This window comes from Trachypithecus francoisi, unplaced genomic scaffold (genome assembly GCF_009764315.1).
Source record: "Trachypithecus francoisi isolate TF-2019V2 unplaced genomic scaffold, Tfra_2.0 Lachesis_group3, whole genome shotgun sequence".
In the NCBI taxonomy this organism is placed as follows: domain Eukaryota; kingdom Metazoa; phylum Chordata; class Mammalia; order Primates; family Cercopithecidae; genus Trachypithecus; species Trachypithecus francoisi.
Window position 1 is genome coordinate 35,554,123 of NW_022681468.1, and position 17,154 is coordinate 35,571,276.

The window sequence follows — 17,154 nt, forward strand, 5'->3', positions numbered from 1 at the left end:
CAAGGCTGAGAGTGAAAATAGATGGAGAGTGGAAATGGGGCTCAGTGCGCCAGGAGGGAGCCCTGAGTAAGCGGTGGGTGGTGGGCTGTGCTCCCTGAGAAGATGGAGGGATGGATGGGGGGATGGAGACTGCAGCCAGGGTCTTTTACAGTGACTTGCCTCCCAAGCCCAGACCAAGCTGGACATTGTAGCCAAGGTGTATTCTTTGCAGCCAGCGAGGGCTTTGCTCCAGGCTCTTCAGGCCCAGGGGTCAGAAGTTCTGGGTAACTCCAGATCAGCAGCCCTACGGCAAAGTGGGGCTGAGGGCAGAAATGGCTGTGTCCAGGAGAAGCTAGTGGTGTGCTGGCCTGCCGACCGCAGTTCACATGTGTGTTGAAGCAGCGTTTATTTTTACCTGGGTAGGTTCAGCTTCTGATCACAGACATGGTGGGGGTTTTCCATTGGTTTCCATGGGAACATTAGGCAGAGCATCTGCTACCCAATCAAGCAAAGCTGGTCTGGTAAGACTCTATTCAGAATTATTTTGCTGTTTTTACCCAGGAAGTGTGTCCTGCCTGAATTTGTCCACTGCCTTCTTGTGTGGTAGAGCAGAGGAGGGCAGCTCCAAGGGGACAGGGCTGGCTCTCAGGGAAGGAGAGAGGGCTGGCTAAAGGCAAGCATGGCGGCAGGCCATACCTATTTGGAGAAGCAATTTGCTTTCCATTTCTAAGCCCCAAACAGGATCCTGTGATGAGGCCACAGGAGCCTGGACTCCGCCCGACCTGAGCTGGTTCCTGGTTTTGGTCCAAGGCCTGCCCTTGCAGTACGGCCACCTGTTGGCCCCCACCAACAGGAGCAGTCAGGAGTTCCTGGGGCACCACAGGGCATGGAGGCCAACGAGCAAGCTGCCAGGTGCAGCAGAGGGCTAGACTTGAGCATGTACAGTTTCACTTTTACAGAAAGGAGGTCCTGACTTCCCCCACGAGGCGGGGGAGGGTGGTGCCAAAGGGCTAGGCCTGGAGGCAGAAAGGAAGGCACTGGTGCGTGTGGACATGTAAGAAGTGGTTTTATTCCAGGGGTGTGTTTCATAAAGACGAGGTCCTCAAGGACAGCTAGTGGCACATGCTTTGGTCAAGAAGAGGAAAAGCAAAAACAGAATAGGGCTGAGTCGCCACGAAGGACTGGCTGATAAGTGCAGAGCCTGATCTGACCACAGCAAAGGAGAGACCCTTTTGAAGGCCCCCTGGCCAGCAGTCCTCTTACATTCAAGAGGAGAAGCCCCCGCTCCCCAGCCCCAAAGGTCCATGCCCGAGTGTGGCCCAGGCCTTCTAGTCCATCCTCTGGGGAGAGGCCTTTGTCCTGGGCCCGGTTCTGTCCTAAGCTGTGGCTGGAGGCTTCCCAGATGAACAGGGGATCTGAGGCTGCACCTGGCTGTGGAAGAAACACCACGACAGAAGACGGGCAAAGTGTGGCCCTGGGGGCAAAGGGCCCTGTGCTGGCAAGTCCAGGGGTGTGCACTCGGGCATGGGAGCGCTGCCGAGAGGACGCTGGTGAGAGTCAGGAGGCGAAACTGCTGGAGGGCCCTCCAGAGCAGGTGCTGTGGACCACAGACACTCGGCTGCCGATCCCAAGGGCCGTGTGGAGGGAGCAGGCGATGGCAGTTTGAGCACACCAGGGAGGAAGATTAGGGGGTGGGTGGCAGCTTGGGCAGGCAGTGGCTTCAATCCAGAGCAGAGGTTCAGGCCCTTTGGGGATCAGGGACCTCTTTTAGAAGCCATGGACTCTTTCCCCAGGAAAATGCATGTATGCACACACATGCAGTATTTTAGGGACAATTTCAGGAGATTCCTAGACCTTCTGGAATCCATGAACTCTACAGGTGTGTGGATCCTTGGCCTATGAAAGACAGGGGGCTCCTGTGGTAGGTATATCTGCCCCAGGCTGGTCTGCTTTGTAGGGGAGACCCCCAGGGTCCTGGTACCAACAATCCTTTGCCCAAGAGCCAGTGGGGCAAGGGAAGCAGGGCGCAGGGATAGCAGGAGCAGTTCCAAGACTAGGCCATGGGGTAGATGTGCGAATGTGTTCTCAGCAGCTGTGAAAAGGAACTGGGAGTTCTCTACACAAACAGGAGCCACAGCCAGCCTCCCAGCCCAGTGCAATAGCTGACACTTCAAGAAAATCCCTCCTGTAGTGGGGAGGGGAATAAGGGTGACGTTGAGCCCTAATGACTTAGGGGCTGTTCATGGTCCAGAAAGGAGGTTCCCTTCTTTCCAGCCACCCTGACCCATGATGCTGTATTGACAGAGGCCAAAACCTTTGAGAAAGTAGGAGTTAAAAATGACAAACAAGGCTGGGGGTACTCGGGGGTGTGTGTGGCTACCCGTCCTTTCAGTGGGTCCTGGCCGCAGGGACAGGGCACTAGCTATTCATTAATGCCCGAGAGAGAGGTCTCAGCCTGACACATGGCCAAACAGAAGTGAGTCTGTTTAATAAACTATGCCCGAATCTTCCCCTAGAGATCCCTCTGCAGCCTTTTGCTAAGAATGTGGGCACCCTCAGGCACAGGACTAGAGGCACAGTGTCGGGCTCAGACCCTGGGGCTGGTAAAGTGTGGAAGGGACTGCGTCCTGGGTAAGAGACCTTGTTCTTTTGGTGCTTTGCTGCTCTTCTATCCACGTTCATTTGCAAATTACCCATCCTTTGCTGCCAAGATACCATCCGTCCCCACCCAACCCAGTGCCACCCTGGGCTTGGCATCTCTGACAGGTCACCAGACTTCTCACCTCCTTCCTGTTCTTTACCTGCTCCTGCAGGCTGCCCCTCTCCCTTTCTTCCCTCTTTTCCCAGCCTTCAGCCTCTCCATCCACACTGCCCAATTCCCCCGGCCCTGCCTGCCCACACAGCTGGGCCTCATGACCCAACAGACCCCTGTGTGGGCTTCTGTCCTTGCTCTCTCCAGGCAACAAGGGGAGAGACCACACACTACTGTCCCGGCCCCAAGAAGCGCCAAGGGAGAGGACAAAGAGCCAGGGGCACCTACTCAGTCTCTACCCAGCAACAGTCCAGCACCCTGACCATCTCCTCTCCCAGGGCAAGGCCAGGACAGCGCTGAGGGCATTGGGGCGTGCCCGCCTGCACCCTCCTGGAACAAGCTTTGGAGAACGTGTGTTGTGGTGGGTATTTGCTGATGGTCCTGGCGGAAATGTGGGAGATGGGAACAGCCCGCTTTGCACTCCCCCACCCTAACCCCCTTCCGGTCCCAAAGTCTCATGCAAAAGGTACAGGAGGCCCCGGGGCTACCGTCATGTGTGTGGCAACAGCTGCCACTGCTGGGCCTGGGCGTCAGCCTGACACTTGCTGGTCACCAGCTGGGCAGGCTTCGTCTCCAGGCAGAGGCCACTGACTGAATGCTGGATGAAAGATCCTTTTCTCCTCCATTTCTAGGAGGAACGGAGATGGGTTAAGAGAGGAAGGAAAAAACAATGATTTAAAAAAATAATGTTGTATTTTCATTTCACATGCATGTACTCAACCCTTGTATATAACTAGGACACATCCCCCTCCTTTTTTTTTTAGGCATGATCTTGTTCTTGCAGTGGTGCCACCATAGCTCACTGCAGCCTCGAACTCCTGGGCTCAAGCAATCCTCTTGCCTCAGCCTCTGAGTAGCTAGGACGATACATGCACACCACCATACCCAGCTAATTTTTAATTTTTTGCAGAGACCGGGTCTCGCTATGTTGCCCAGGCTGGTCTAGATAGAACTTCTCACCTCAAGCGATCCACCTGTCTTGGCCTTCCAAAGCACTGGGATTACAGGCATGAGCTACCATGCCCAGTCATGCCCCTCATTTAAATCAGGCTGTGTATTCCTACGTAAGAGGCTGCCCCCATCCTATCCTAACACCAGCTTTAAGCCCTGCCCTTCCCAGCAGGGGTCTTGCTTCTGTAGTTTGCAGAAGTTCCTGTCCAGATCAGAGGAGGCAAAGCAGAAGTCCCCTGGGTTTATTTACAATTTAGCTTGGTTGCCACGTGCAAATCTGCATTTCTAGCTTCTGTTTAGTTATTGGGCCCAGTTTCTTACATGGCATCACTTGCTGGGGCTGAGGATTTGCCCTCTGCTTTAGATAGGCTCTTGTTCTTCAGGTCACCATAGATCCAGTCAGATCCTGCCACCATGGTCCTGACTTTTCTCCTATTGGGGTTTTCCCACCAGCTCCCTGTAGGCATTCGAGCTTGTCAGTCCTGGCCTAGGTAAATCTTTTACTTCTGCAAACATGATTTCTTCTTCCTACAGTCCTAAGCTTCTGACCTGTGAGGCCAGTTATCTACACCCCTTAGTGGGAAGCTGCCTTCTTTGTAGGGATGAAGTGTGGGGCCAGCAGGGTGGTGGGAGACTGGAGGTCTCGCATCAGAGTCATGCAGGGGCTCCTGGTCAGTGCCTTCACCTCCTGGTGCCTCCCCGTCCCCGGGTTTGACAAGGGGAAGAAGAGTTGCTTCTGTAGAACATTAGGGAAGTGCCTGGGTGGAGGACGGAGTGTTGCTTGGAACATTTGTGAGAAGGGATGAGAGGCAGAGACCTAGGTTTCAAGGCTCAGGGAAAAATAATAGTAAGATAGGTCTATTTTGGGTTTCTCTCCTATTTGCCTCCCATGCAACCACCTCCCCTCTTCCTTCTCCTCTCATTCACCGTGTCTTTGATTAGAGGCAGGAGTGCTCGTGACCATGTGGAGGGAGCCCAGAGGGCTCTGAGGGCAGTGGGTGGACAGGGAGCAGCTCGGGGGAGAGAGATGAGCCCACCTGGCTGCAGGGATAGGGCTAGGGCTGCAGGGGGTTGTGCACACACGGTGGAAGGCAGGTGCGGAGCCTGGGGTCCCAGTGGGAATGAAGGGATGTGAAGGGTAGGGCCAAGACTCAGCCTCTCTGGGCCCACATGGTCCCCACAGGAAGCCTAAAGGTCAAGGGCCTTTGGGCCCCCCTCCTATTTCTTCATGCTCTTCTAGTCCTTGACATTTACCTCACGTAGGCCAAACCTCCAGCAACGCCCAGCTGGAGAGAGTATGGCCATCCTCACCCCAGGGAGTCTTGGTGCTTAGTGCCACCTCAGCATCTAGCCCTCTGTAATATAGTGGCTCACTCCCTTCTTTCTCTTCCACTAAAGTGCAAATTCCCTGGGGGTCAAGGACCATGTCCTTTCATCCTTGTGGCCAACATGATCTGTACATTCTCTGGTACAAGGTAGGCACCCAACGTCATTTTGGTTTTGTTTGTTTGTTTGAGACCAAGTCTCGCTCTGTCGCCCAGGCTGGAGTGCAGTGGCACGATCTCGGCTCACTGCAAGCTCCACCTCCTGGGTTCAAGCGATTCTCCTGCCTCAGCCTCCTGAGTAGCTGGGATTACAGATGCGTGCTACCACGCCCCGCTAATTTTTGTGTTTTTAGTAGAGACGGGGTTTCACCATTTTGGTCAGGCTGGTCTAGAACTCCTGACCTCATGATCTGCCCACCTCAGCCTTCCAAAGTGCTGGGATTACAGGTGTGAGCCACCGTGCCTGGCTGTCATTTTGTTTTAAGATGAATGAATGACTGAATCACCCAGTCATTGGGAAGTGCTCCCTAAACAGCAGGATTCTCGTTCTCACTCACTATCAGTGCTATTAGGTACAATCTCAGGGTTTCCTGACTCTCCAGGCCACTCAATTCTGGGCTTGTCTGAGAAACAGTATCACATCGCCCACTGGCCCATCTCCACTTCTTGGTTCTTGTGGATTCCTTGTGAGGTAGGCAGCGGAGGGAGCCTCTTATTTTGTAAGTGAGGAGACTGAGTGAAGGGAGGGGGAGGGAAGACTGAGCTGGGGCCTGCTGACTCCATCACACCAGGTCTGAGGTACAGGAGCCTCTCGGATACAGGAAACCCAGCTAGCCTTGGAAACAGGACCAGCAGGGGACCAAGAAGGACAGCTGGATTCCAGAAGGCATTGGCAGTGGGATAGCTGCTCATCCTGTCCTCCTGGGAGAAGAGGGGCACAGGCACCCAGAGTGCCATCAGGAGCCTAGCAGGACTTGCAGGGGCAGAATGAATGGGGCCAGGGAGATTCCTACACACCCCGTAGGCTGCGTCAGCACAAAGGGGGAAATGGGTGATTCAGCCCCAGAGGGGCAAGTGAGTGGAGGTTTGCTCGGAGATAATTCCTCAGTGGGAGAGGGTGGGCTTGGGCTCAAGGATTTGCCCTCAGAGAGGTGGGTGCTCTAGATGCAGGGGACACTGCAACAGCCCCACTGCAGGGCAGGGCCGAGGGTGGACTGCATCCCCCTACCATCCAAATGTGCTTAAAGTGTCCCACAGGTCCAGCAAGTGGGCTAGGCACACAGATCCCTCAGACACACACAGGCTGGAGGGAGAGGATGTGGCTGCTTTCCAGAATGGCACAGCAAACTGCTGTTCATCCTTTAAAAAACGTGCCGACTCAAGCAAAGAACAGGGGGGTAGGTGGAAAACCGTACAGGCCAAATCAGAGAGGGAGCACCCTCCTCGCTGCTTGCACCGACGGAGGCAGGCACAGGGAAGGCTTCCGAGGAGGGTGAGCAGGGGAAGCGCTGGAGCGGCCTCTGAGCCTTAGGTCCCATTCCCTGGGCGGCAAGGGAGCCCTCCAAGACAGGAAGGGAGCAGCACAGAAGGGAGCTGGCTGGCTCTGGAAATCCAGCCTTTGGTTCCACTGTCACTGGTTGCTGTGTACCCTAAGCAAGTGACTTCACCTCTCTGTACATCAGTTTCTTCCCTGACCCTGACCTGTCTCCCAGGATTAGTGGTGACAGTGTGGGTGAGAGTGTCGGACGAATGGAAAAGGCAGTGCTCATGTGAGGCTGGTTATGCCAGCTTGGACATCACTGTGTCTGGATCTCAGTTTCCCTAATCTGCCAGCAGTCAAGAAATACTTATTTGAACATCTACTATGTGCTGGGTTAAGACTGTGTGCCTAGAAGTCACACTGACCTGGGTTTGAATCCCAGCTCCACCCCTTCTCAGCTATGTGATCTGACTTATATTCTTTAGATTCAGTGAGCCTCAGCTTACTCACCTATAAAATGGAGGTAGTACTAGAATCCACGTCACTGGGTGGCTGGGAGGATTAGATGAGATGATCTATTTCAAATTTCTAGCATATGCTGTCAGTAAAAGCTAACACTTATTTGAACTGTGGTGGTTGTCAGGAGCCAAGCATACAGTGTTAACAAGACAAGTGGTCCCTGCCTTCATGGAGCTCACAGCCTGACAGGATGGCATTAAACGAATAATTACCCAAAGAAGTATTTCCTCATGGGCAGAATAATTGGCTTGACCTAGATGCTGACTTTGCTCCCCTCCCCCCAGATCCTCCTCTGAAGGGCTTATTTGAGTCAACCAGGGGCTCCCCTGCCAAGGTCTGCCACCCTGAAGCACGGTCCCCTGGGGCTGCTGGGCCTCTGTGCTGGAGGCAAGGAGACTCACCTGCTTGCCTTCTCTAGGGTTGCACATCTGCAGTATGACCGGGGATCCGGGGGAAGACATTAAGGTGGAGGTGGCAGCCAGGCACTTCCCCTGCTGCTGGATGAGGTGGTCACTGAACAGCCATGCCTGCAAGGCAGGGAGCAGAAAGGCCAAGTCAAAAAGTACAGCGATGGGTGGGGAGATGGGTAGATAGGGAATAAATCAAACACATGGCATATTTTTGTAAGATTTCTACAAATAATTGTAGGAGCTAGGGTGGTTGTATGGGTATTCACTGTACAATTCTTATTATTTTTCTATATGTTTGAATTTTTTGATAAAATATTGGGTTGAGCTTAGCTGGAGCTGGCCAGAGGGCAATCAGGGCTGTGCCAAGGGACTGTGGGGAATGAGAGAGAATGACAAGACATGGAACCAGGGCAGCCGAGAGCTGCTCCTCACTGGAGTCTCCATGACCTGCTTTAGTTTCGATGTGGGTGCAATATTCATATGTTGGACCCATGTGTGCACCGGAGTCTTGAACATTGCCTGTCTCATGAGCTTAACCCAGCTGGATCTCAGGAGAGAACTGGGCACTATCTGGGCAGCACTTCTCCCTCGGCAAGCACAAAGCAGGTGGTGCACATGAGTGACAGGCTGGAAAGGGGATACGAATGTGTAGGACCAGAGTCTAGGGGCGCCTGGCAAAGTGGGTTTGTGTAAGGTGTAGACAGAGGAGGAGAATGAGTAGGGGGAAGTCCCTCACCCCACTCCTGAGCAATGTCCCCAGCTCTCTCCCACTCCCATTCCTACCTGAGGTCCTAAGCAGCTTACCTGGGCGGGCTGGGGGTTCTTGGCAGACCCTCTGCAGATCCCCATTCCAAGCAGGAAGTCACCAGCTGTGTTCTGGCCCTGAGATTCTAAGCAGTTCACCCCCTGCTTAATGATGCCAGGGAGTACTTCCTTCACAGGGATCCTGAGAGAAAAGAGAGCAGTCAGGCTTGTTCTCTGCCCCCCAGAGGCTTACCTACACCCTCTGCCAGACATCAGCATCCCATCAGCTCTGGGAGCGCCGAGGTGTCTGTGGGAAGGGGCCTGGGAGCAGCCTGGCCAGCAGGGGAGGTGAGGAGCAGGAGAGGCCTCTGGGAAGACTGGGCCTGGGCCCCAGGAAATCTTCCAAGTGGCTCTGGGAGCCTCTGCCCTGGAGGCTGGGCCTGAGACATAGAGGATAGGGGAGCCAGGGTGGAGCTCAGGCTAGAAAAACAGAGCCCCTCAGTCCAGAAAGAGGAAAGCCTCAGGAGAGCCTGGGGCCAAAATGTATGCTCAATAATCAATCCCAAAATGACAGGGAAGGGGGCGCTTTGAAGAGGCAAATTAAACACAAATATGAAAATGTGTTTAATCTCAGTAATGATTAAAGAGCTACATATCAGAGTCACTGATGTTTATTTACCATGCATGTACATTTGTACACGCGCACACACACACACACACACACACACACACACACACTCTTAATGACAATGCCCAGTGTTGGAAACAGCTGTGAGACTGAATCTTCTCACACCTTCCTGGTGAGAGCATTGATTAGCACAGCTTCTCAGGAGGGCAGAGTGCTATTACGTCTCAAAGCCCTTAAAAATGCAAAGACCTTTGACCAATATTGCCCCTTGTAGAAACATATCCTACAGAAATAATTATAAATGTTGTAAAAGATATTCATCTCAGAGTGGTTGATAGTATTGAAAACACAAGAAATTTCTCGATATCTAACAACAGGAGCTGGGCTAAATAAATTTGGATTCATCCATAGGATGAAAAACCCTGTAGCCATCAAAAATGACTTATGGCTGGGCATGGTGGCTCACACCCATAATCCCAGCACTTTGGAAGGCCAAAGCAGGAGGATCACTTGAGGCCAGGAGTTCAAGACCAACCTGGGCAACACAGAAAGACCCCATCTCTACAAAAGTAAAAAAAACAGTATCCAGGCACAGTGGCACATGCCTGTAGTCCCAAGTACTTGTGAGGCTAAGGTTGGAGGATCACTTGAGCACAGGTGGTTGACGCTGCAGTGAGCCATAATGCCACCACTGCACTTCAGTCTGGGCTTCAGAGTGAGACCCTGTCTCAAAGTACATAAATAAAATAAAATTGTAAAAAATGACTTTGTGAAATAATACTTGCTAGTATGGAAAAATGTTCACAGCACACTATTAAGTAAAACAGGCAAGTTTGAAAATATTATATTATTATTATTATTTTATTTATATATTTTTTAGACGGAGTCTTGCTCTGTCGCCCAGGCTGGAGTGCAGTGGTGCGATCTCAGCTCACTGCAAGCTCCGCCTTCTGGGTTCACACCATTCTCCTGCCTCAGCCTCCTGAGTAGCTGGGACTACAGGTGCCCACCAACATGCCTGGCTAATTTTTTTTTGTATTTTTAGTAGAGACGGGGTTTCACTGTGTTAGCTGGGATGGTCTCAATCTCCTGACCTTGTGATCCACCCGCCTCCGCCTCCCAAAGTGCTGGGATTACAGGCATGAGCCACTGCACCTGGCCAAAATATTATATTACTAAAACACTGGTTTTAATAATATAAATCCGGCTGTCCTTCTTGGTCCCCTGCTGGTCCTGTTTCCAAGGCAAGCTGAGTTTCCTGTATCCAAGAGGCTCCTGTGTCTCAGACCTGGTGTGATGGAGTCAGCAGGCCCCAGCTCAGTCTTTCCTCCCTCTCCCTTCACTCAGTCTCCTCACTTATAAAATAAGGGGCTCCCTCCCCTGCCTACCTCACATATGCACAGGAAAATATGCTTACACACACACACACACCCCTTATAGGTAATAAACCTGAGGAAGCTGCTGGCCCCAGCTGCTGCAGGCTTGCATACCTGAGTTCAGGTTATGTTCATTCTTGGATTAAGGACTCACCAGGCCCGGGAGTTACGGGGAAGAAGGAGGGGTTACAGTCTAACTGTATGCCTTCTCTGCCTCCTGTTACCTCTGTCGGTGAAATAATCTGGGCCTGGGGGGTTGGGCCATTATAATATGTTTGGCATTCTTTGATGTGGACATCTGTAGGATCTAGACCGAACCAGGTCTTCCTTCCTCAGGGCTGGCTAGAAGCCACAAAGTTCCAGAACTGATCTGCTCACAAGAGGCTTAGAGAGACCCTTTCAATTCCTCTCCCACACCCCTGGCAGCAGCCTGTGCCTCTCCAGACTCCCTTTGGGAGGCCGTGCAAGTTTCTAGCAGAGGTGGCAAACCACCGAGTGTCAAGCTGAACCTGGACCCTGGACATGGTCTGGCCTGCATAGCGTGGTGGTTGTTGCTTTTAATTAGTTGGCAATATTGAATGATTTTAAGGTTACATAGAAACCTTCAAATCTGAATCTAGCTTCTCTTGAAAAAACCGGAAGATCGGGCCACAAGGAGCTTGCATTCCAGCATGGCACTAATCTGCCGCAGTGAGTAGCCGCTGCCCCTCTGAGTGGGGCTTTTGCATCACAGTTTGTCATAGTCCCCACAACTCTCTATTGTCTCATCCTTACCCATTTGACTTATTGACATCACCTGTAAGAATTTGAGTTCGCAAACCCTGCCACGTACAAGCATGTTGAAGGGCAGGAGCTCCACACTCTCGGCCTCATCTAGCAGCAATGTGTTACATTTCCCTTCTCTGTAGAGACAAGATGGGTACTGAGACCTCTTTTATAACTGCTCAGGGGGAATACAGCACAAGGGCCAGGGGTTGTTCCAGACCCTGCTACTCCCCTGTTGCTTAGGGTGTTGTGCAAGCTGATCAGCTTACAGAGGTGAGGTGGACACTGACCAAGGTTGGTAATGCCCAGTGATGCTTACGGAAGAAACCCTAGGCTTGGGAACAATCTCAAGATCAGACGCAGCTCCTAAGCTGTCACTGTGGCAGCAGTTGTGGAACAGCTGGGACAGCAGTCATCGCCACCCTTCCCCAGCTCCCCGGCAGTGCCAGGCTAAGCTGTCCTGTTTGTCAGCAGCCCTCTAAAGTCTGCATCCACTTTCTTCTCTATGGGTCTCTTCCGTGTACACAGGCTGCCATTAGGTCCATTCCCCAAGACACTACTTCTTTCTGTTAGAAAATTGACATACTGGTTTTGTTAGAAGAAGAATGCTTACTGCCATTTGCTTGGAATTACTGTCATGGACGTGCCATGTCTACTATGCAACTAGCACCCTCACGAACATGATGTGCTTGTGCAATGCACAGCCTGAACAACAGTTCCTGACAGTCCTAATGCAAGTAATAAATTAGCAGTTGCTGAGGCCAGCTGCAGAGCTCTAACCTGGAGAAGGGGCAGAGCCATGGCAGGCGTTGGAGAGCAGAAGCCTCTTCTTTCAGCCTCCTCAGTCTCCCCACTGACCATTTGCAAGTGTAGGCAACTATTTAGGGACCCCTTGTTTGGAGGAAAATTGGTATCACTCAGGCCTATGGGTCCCGTTTCTAATCAACAAGTTGATCCACTCCTGGCCCCTCATCCTGGGAACTGGGGGTGAGTAATCCAGATAGGAATGAGGTCTGGGGTTTCCATTTTAGCGACAAAAATTTATTTTAACTTTCACACAGTGGCAGAACAAACAGAAGAAGACTTCTGCTCCTCATCGGCGTAGCTGGTTCATCTACTCTCCTGCCTTGTGATTGAGCCAGGTTTCTGATAGTTATGAGACATTTCTTCCCCTTGGTCCTTGGAGGTGTCATCAGACCCTGTGGCAGGGCACTGGGGATGGAGAGGAACGGCATTCCTAGGCCTCCCCCACTCTTCCCACAGGCTGCTCAGCTCGCGCCTTAGGACTGGAACTAGTGGGTTTCACCCAACTGTATGAACGCTGACACAGCATAAAGAAGTGACTGCTCTTTTTTCTTCAGCGCCTCAGAAATGATGCATCTGAATGAGCACTGTCCCCTACAAGTGATCACTTCAGGAAGTTGCATTTTCATAAATTAATGTTCTTCCCATCACAGCTAGTGTCCAAGGAACTGGGGTTATTTAGGCCACTGACCTTCTCCCAGTGACACTGCCGTTGCTCACATTGTTCTGGAACTTCTTGGAAATTGCTCTCAGGGTCAGTTTAATCTCGTTCCTTTACAGTCATGCTGTGTTTGGGACCTGGGATTATAATTATCTGGGTTAATCATCTAGCTTATTCACTGCACTTGGCTACAACTTAATGGTGGCTGTTGGCCAAAAATCAAACCTGTCCTCAAAGGGACAAAGATTTGCCTCTTTCAAGGATATGCAAGCTCCGAGGGGTGAAGTGTTCCGGAAAGCCATGGCAGCGTCCTTGAGAGAAAGCTGGCAATGGTGGGAAACGTGTTCCCCAAGGTGACAGCTATAGAGGGAGCATGTGGCTTTTATACATGATTGAGGTGTACAGACTATGCAATTTATTCCATTAAAAATATTTACTGAGTGCCCATTTTATGACAGGCACCGTTCCAGGTGCTGGAGATAAAGCAGTGAACAAGCAGATCAAAGCCTCCACCCTCACGGAACTTACAGTCAAGTTCAGGGAGATACAACAAAATTAATTGACCAGATAATGCCGATGATAATAACGGCTACAAGGAACATGAAGAAGATGATGCTGGGGAGGGAGGTGGAGCTGCAAACTCAGAGTGTTCAGGGAAAGTCTCCCTGGGAAGAGGACACTTGAGTCAAGACCTGAGGAAGGTGAGAAAATGAACCACGTGGATGTAACCAAGACACTGAAAAGGCCATTGTAGCTTATTGCCCACAGTCCTGTGAGAGTGGACACATATTCCTGGGTAAGTACAGCCTGAGTGCACATACCATTTGCATTTTGTTTTCTCATTTGCCAGAGCAACCATTTCCCTGTGTTTTCTTCACAGTTTCTATGATTATGATATGAATGGGTGCATAACATTTGTTTAAATCTATGTACGGTGACTCACGGAACCCATCCCCTATTGTTGATTCTCTCTTTCTTTTCTTTTCCCTTCCCTTCCCTTCCCTTCCCTCCCCTCCTCTCTCTTTCCCTCTCCTCCTCTCTCCTTCCTTCCTTCCTTCCTTCCTTCCTTCTTCCTTCCTTCCTTCTTCCTTCCTTCCTTCCTTCTTCCCTCCCTCCCTCCCCTCACCTCCCCTCACCTCCCTGCACCTTTCCTCTTCCTCACTCTAACACAGGCTGGAGTGCAGTGGCATAATCAGGGTTCACTGCAGCCCTACCTTTCGGGCTCAAGTGATCCTCCCAGTCACAAGTGTGTCCCACCATGCCTAGCTAATTTTTTTATTTTTAGTAGAGACAAAGTCTCATTATGTTGCCCAGGCTGGTCTCAAACTCCTGGACTCAAGCAATCCTCCTGCCTTGGCCTCCAAAAGTGCTGGAATTACAGGTATAACCCACTGTGTCTGGCGATTTCTCATTTTTTCGCTGCAGCTGTTGATCTACTGGTCAACAGCTTCTGCTTTGGTTGCTTTATTTCCTTAGGATAAACTCCCAGAAGGGAGAGAACAGGGCTAAAGGGGACGAATGTCCTGCAGCCTTTGCTATGTAATGCAATGTTGTTTCCTAAGGGGATAATGTCCATTTCTAGGTCTGAGACCATTAAAAATTTGGTTCCCACCACACCTAATTTATAACTCCTAGTAATGCCCTCTCAGTTCCCCCAGAGCCTTCACATGAAGATAAAACCTGGCAACTAGAAAGAGCCAGATCACCGGTGTTGAGGAGATCTAAGAGTGGGGTGGGGCCCAGGCTGCTGGCCCCAACCACCCGCTATCCGCCTGGGGGATGCACAAGATGAGGGCTGCACTTACGTGAGCTCTGGGTAGACGTTCTCCAGGTACCAGCGGAAGGACTTGCAGTTCATCTTCTTCCTCTGCTCTATTCGCGTCGCTACACTGTAGGAGGAGGCAGGTCTTGGGATTTGGCCTGCCAGTGTGGAAGGCAGCCCCAGCGAGGACACCAGAGGCCCGTCTCCCAACCCCAGGAGTCAGCCCCCTCTTCCCATCTGTCTCAGGCAGGCAAGGACGAGGAGCCTTCCAGCCCGCCATGTCCAGCCTGCCATGTCCAGCCTGCCATGTCCAGCCTGCCATGTCCAGCCCTCGCCGCTTGTCTGATGTCATTCTCTGACCTGCAAGCTCAAGTCAGGTCTCCTGGCTATTCCTCACTCCTTAAATTCCTGCCTGGAGCTCACCTTTCAGCGTGAGCACAGACCATACGGGACTACATCTTTCTTTCAGCTTCTCACTCCTTGAGACCTCAGTTAGCAGACCAAGAACTGGTCTTTATCTTTGCAGAGTTAACGAGAAGTACAGGAGAAAGGTCTAACAGCAGGAAGAGCAAGCTTTAAACATCTTTCAGGTGTGCTGGCACATAAAACCATTAGATGTGTCCTTGGGACACCGCCATCCTCACCTTCCTCAGGTACACCCACCACAATGGCCACTGGTTGACGCCCTCATCACCAGCTATCTGAGCCTCAGTGTCCTCTACATTCATCTGGGGACACAGTCACTCGTCTGAGAAGGCTTTTGTGAGAATCAAGCAAATTAAGGGGACATGAAGCACTTAGCACAGGCCAGGTGCTAAGTAAATGTTAGTTCCCCATTACAAGAAAGATTTAATGACATAACTTTTTTTTTCAAAAAAAGGTAGATAGATATGAATAAATAGGGGGATGATTCCTTGATGATCATTAATTGTGTTTTCAAACTGTTCTGACCACAAGTTTAAGTAGGAGATAAATACCTTACATTGTAATCTAATACGCCCCATGCACAGTCAGCCCTCGGTATCTGTGGGTTCCGCATCCATGGATTCAACCAAACTTGGATGAAAATTACTCAGGAAAAAATTCCAGGCCAGGTACAGTGGCTCACACCTGTAATTGCAGTACTTTGGGAGGCCAAGGTAGGCAGATTGCTTGAGATCAGGAGTTCAAGACCAGCCTGGCCAACATGGTGAAACCCCATCTCTATTAAAAACACAAAAAATCAGCTGGGCATGGTGGTACATGCCTGTAATCCCAGCTACTCTAGAGGATGAGGCAGGAGAATTGCTTGAACCCAGGAGGTGGAGGCTGCAGTGAGCCTAGATTGTGCCACTGCACTCTAGCCTGGGTGACAGAATGAGACTCCATCTAAAAAAAAAAAAAAAAAAAAAAAAAAATTCCACAAGGTTCCAAAGTCAAACTTGAATTCACCATGCATCGAGTAGTACATTGAATCCACGCAAATGAGGTGATGTGTAGGCATTGTATTAGGTACTATAAGTAATCTAGAGATGATTTAAAATATTCAGGAGGTTGTGCATAGGGTATCCAAATACTACACTATTTTATATCAGGGACTTGAGCATCTGTGGATTCTGGTATCCGTGGGGGGGTCCCGGAACCAATCCCTTGTGGATGCAGAGGGGCGACTGTACATGTGTAGGCACATGCATGCACACACATGCACCCACAACTGAAATAAGAGTTTCATAAGGACAATACTAACCCTTAATTGCAATCAACTCTCATTTTCTATCCTGCTCTGTACTAATCTAATCTATAATGTTCTACTTCTCTCTCTCTCTTTTTAAATGCTGGTCACAACCCACTAAATTGATTTCACAACCCAGCTGCATTTTGAAAATGCTTAACTAGACTGTAGTCATAACAGTCCATGACAGGAAAATAGGCTAACAGATCTCAATTTTGAACAGGGGGTGGAGGCAGAACACCAAATGCTTTCTGCAGGCAGCTCCTTCCTAAGCACTCCCACAGATGCCTGTTTTCCTGCAGGCAGCTGTGGACAGGCAGCTCTTTTTCATAAGTGAGCCTTCTCTCCCCATGCGATTTCATGCTCCTCAAAGCCTAAGTCTTGTCTCTGCATTGCATTCCCTCCCAGGACCCAAAGAAGCCCATTAGAGTGGGAGCTCAGTGGCTGGGGAGGTTGTGGGCGGTTCCCTGGCGTACACACCACTTTGTATTTTGCTGGGGGTGTGCTAATGTGGGTAGAGAGAGTCAGACAGTGGAGTTGGAGGGGCCTACCTGCCGAAAGCCTTCCCGATGGCCGAGGGCCGGGCCTCATAGTAGTATTGCTTGTATTCATCCATCCACACTTCTGCAGTGCGCTTGGTGTTCCTAAAAGGAGAGGAAAGAGCAAAATAAGGTCACCAGGGAAGCCACAGCATTAGCCGTCAGGGTCAAGATGAATTGATCCATGAATACAGGGCAATGAGAATCTCAGGAGCAAGGTGATACTTGGATGGTATAGATTAGCACAATCCTTTTGGAAGACAGTCTGTCAATACCCATCGACTTTGTAGGTATGCAGCTAGACTTGGGCAGCTGCTGCTCCAAACCCTGTACAAATAAGCATGAGCTCGACAAGGTGAAGAACCATCCACATGTAAGAGGGTGCTCATGACAAGCCCTTCATCCTCCCCTGCCAACCTCCTCAGGACAGCAGACCATGGAGTGGTCTTCTAGGACACTATCCACTCTCCCTTGAGACTAGTGCACCCTGTAGCTGAGGATAGGGATGGACAGATGGTTGATCAAGTCAGGGTTGGGACACTGGCATCCAAGACCAGCACCGGGGCTCAATGAGTGGAGAGCATGGCTTAGTTGGGGATTTGGCCAATTTTCCGAGACTCATATGGACAAAGGAAGTCAAGGTAAGAGAGACCTGGTGGCAACTCCCATAACTTCATCCCTCCACTCC

General features: G+C 51.0%; 1 protein-coding gene across 2 annotated transcripts in view; it reads right to left on the reverse strand.

Annotated features, from left to right (window-relative positions):
- Positions 1-1,024: 1,024 nt before the first annotated feature.
- GALNT16 (polypeptide N-acetylgalactosaminyltransferase 16) overlaps positions 1,025-17,154 on the reverse strand; it is a 95,517-nt gene continuing 79,387 nt past the window's right edge. The window contains exons 11-16 of one of the 2 annotated variants that reach the window (XM_033187615.1): positions 16,479-16,571; positions 14,260-14,343; positions 8,281-8,422; positions 7,468-7,593; positions 7,058-7,099; positions 3,360-3,419 (exon numbers count right to left, since the gene is read on the reverse strand). In XM_033187615.1, coding sequence (XP_033043506.1) covers positions 7,058-7,099; positions 7,468-7,593; positions 8,281-8,422; positions 14,260-14,343; positions 16,479-16,571 — 487 coding nt within the window. In that variant the 3' untranslated portion in view covers positions 3,360-3,419. Of the gene's footprint in view, positions 3,420-7,057; positions 7,100-7,467; positions 7,594-8,280; positions 8,423-14,259; positions 14,344-16,478; positions 16,572-17,154 lie in introns of both variants that reach the window. The other variant, XM_033187614.1, reaches the window with a different exon arrangement.